The sequence below is a fragment of the Phaethon lepturus genome, unplaced genomic scaffold, assembly GCF_000687285.1.
Source record: "Phaethon lepturus isolate BGI_N335 unplaced genomic scaffold, ASM68728v1 scaffold29296, whole genome shotgun sequence".
NCBI classification, from domain to species: domain Eukaryota; kingdom Metazoa; phylum Chordata; class Aves; order Phaethontiformes; family Phaethontidae; genus Phaethon; species Phaethon lepturus.
Genome location: NW_010546036.1, coordinates 1 through 1,149, shown reverse-complemented (window position 1 = coordinate 1,149; position 1,149 = coordinate 1). Strand labels below are relative to the sequence as shown.

Sequence of the window (1,149 nt, the reverse complement as noted above, 5' to 3'; positions counted from 1 at the left end):
TCCCTCTTCGCCTGGGTCAAGTCACTGGGGTTGCCTGTAAGGCTCGTTCCAGAGTGATGCCCTCCGTGTCCCCTCCGGGAAAGGCAGGGTGCGGGATCTGGCCCATCTCTCACTCGGCACCATGTCTCTGGCCACACGCAGGGATGGTGAACCGGGAGGTGCTGGACCAGGTGGAGCGGGGCTACCGCATGCCCTGCCCGCCCGAGTGCCCCTGGGTCAAGTCACTGGGGTTGCCTGTAAGGCTCGTTCCAGAGTGATGCCCTCCGTGTCCCCTCCGGGAAAGGCAGGGTGCGGGATCTGGCCCATCTCTCACTCGGCACCATGTCTCTGGCCACACGCAGGGATGGTGAACCGGGAGGTGCTGGACCAGGTGGAGCGGGGCTACCGCATGCCCTGCCCGCCCGAGTGCCCCGAGTCCCTGCACGACCTCATGTGCCAGTGCTGGCGGAAGGACCCGGAGGAGCGACCCACCTTCGAGTACCTGCAGGCTTTCCTGGAGGACTATTTCACCTCGACAGAGCCCCAGTACCAGCCTGGCGAGAACCTATAGACCCGGAGCTCCTCCTGGCACCAGGGACGCTGCCGTCCTCGCCGCAGGGCGCCGAGGGCTGGCCTCCCCACCGAGGGGCCGGTTTTTGTGGAGCAGCCCCGGAGCAGGACGGGGCATCGCCTCCGGATGCAGCCAGGGGAGGTGCTGGGTGTCCCTGTCGCTCATTAAGACTTCTGGCCTGTGTTTAATGAAGCGGTGCCGTCCCGCTGGCAAGAGGAGCCTGCGGGCACCGGCAGAGCGGGCTTGGGAGGGCAAGTGGAGCATCTGAGACTTGGCTTTTGGGAGATCTTTTCCCCCCCAGCAGCTCTGGGGTGAGCCCAGAGTAATTGGGGGGTAGCACCCACCACCTTGGACATGTGGCCCTGGCCTCCTGCACCCCCTTTCTAAATCAGCACAAATTTCCCTGCCCCGTTGCCCTCCCTGCCATCCCTCCTTGGCTCCGGTTCTCCCGAGGGCGCTGGCAGAGACATTTCGCCCCGGGGAAGGCACAAGCCCTGGCTGGTTCAGATGGGGTGATGTGCTGGGGTGGTGGTGCCAGCATGGGGTGGCAGCGGGATGCTGGCAGTCCCCTTTCCTCGAGCGTCCCCCCGGTCTCGCCG

General features: G+C 65.6%; 1 protein-coding gene across 1 annotated transcript in view; it reads left to right on the top strand.

The window, feature by feature from the left end:
- SRC (SRC proto-oncogene, non-receptor tyrosine kinase) overlaps positions 1-550 on the top strand; it is a gene marked incomplete at its 5' end in the record, with an annotated part of 4,851 nt that extends 4,301 nt beyond the window's left edge. The window contains one exon of the mRNA XM_010289176.1: positions 342-550. Within this exon, the coding sequence (XP_010287478.1) occupies positions 342-550 (209 nt within the window). The remainder of the gene's footprint in view (positions 1-341) is intronic.
- Between the last annotated feature and the right edge of the window lie 599 nt (positions 551-1,149).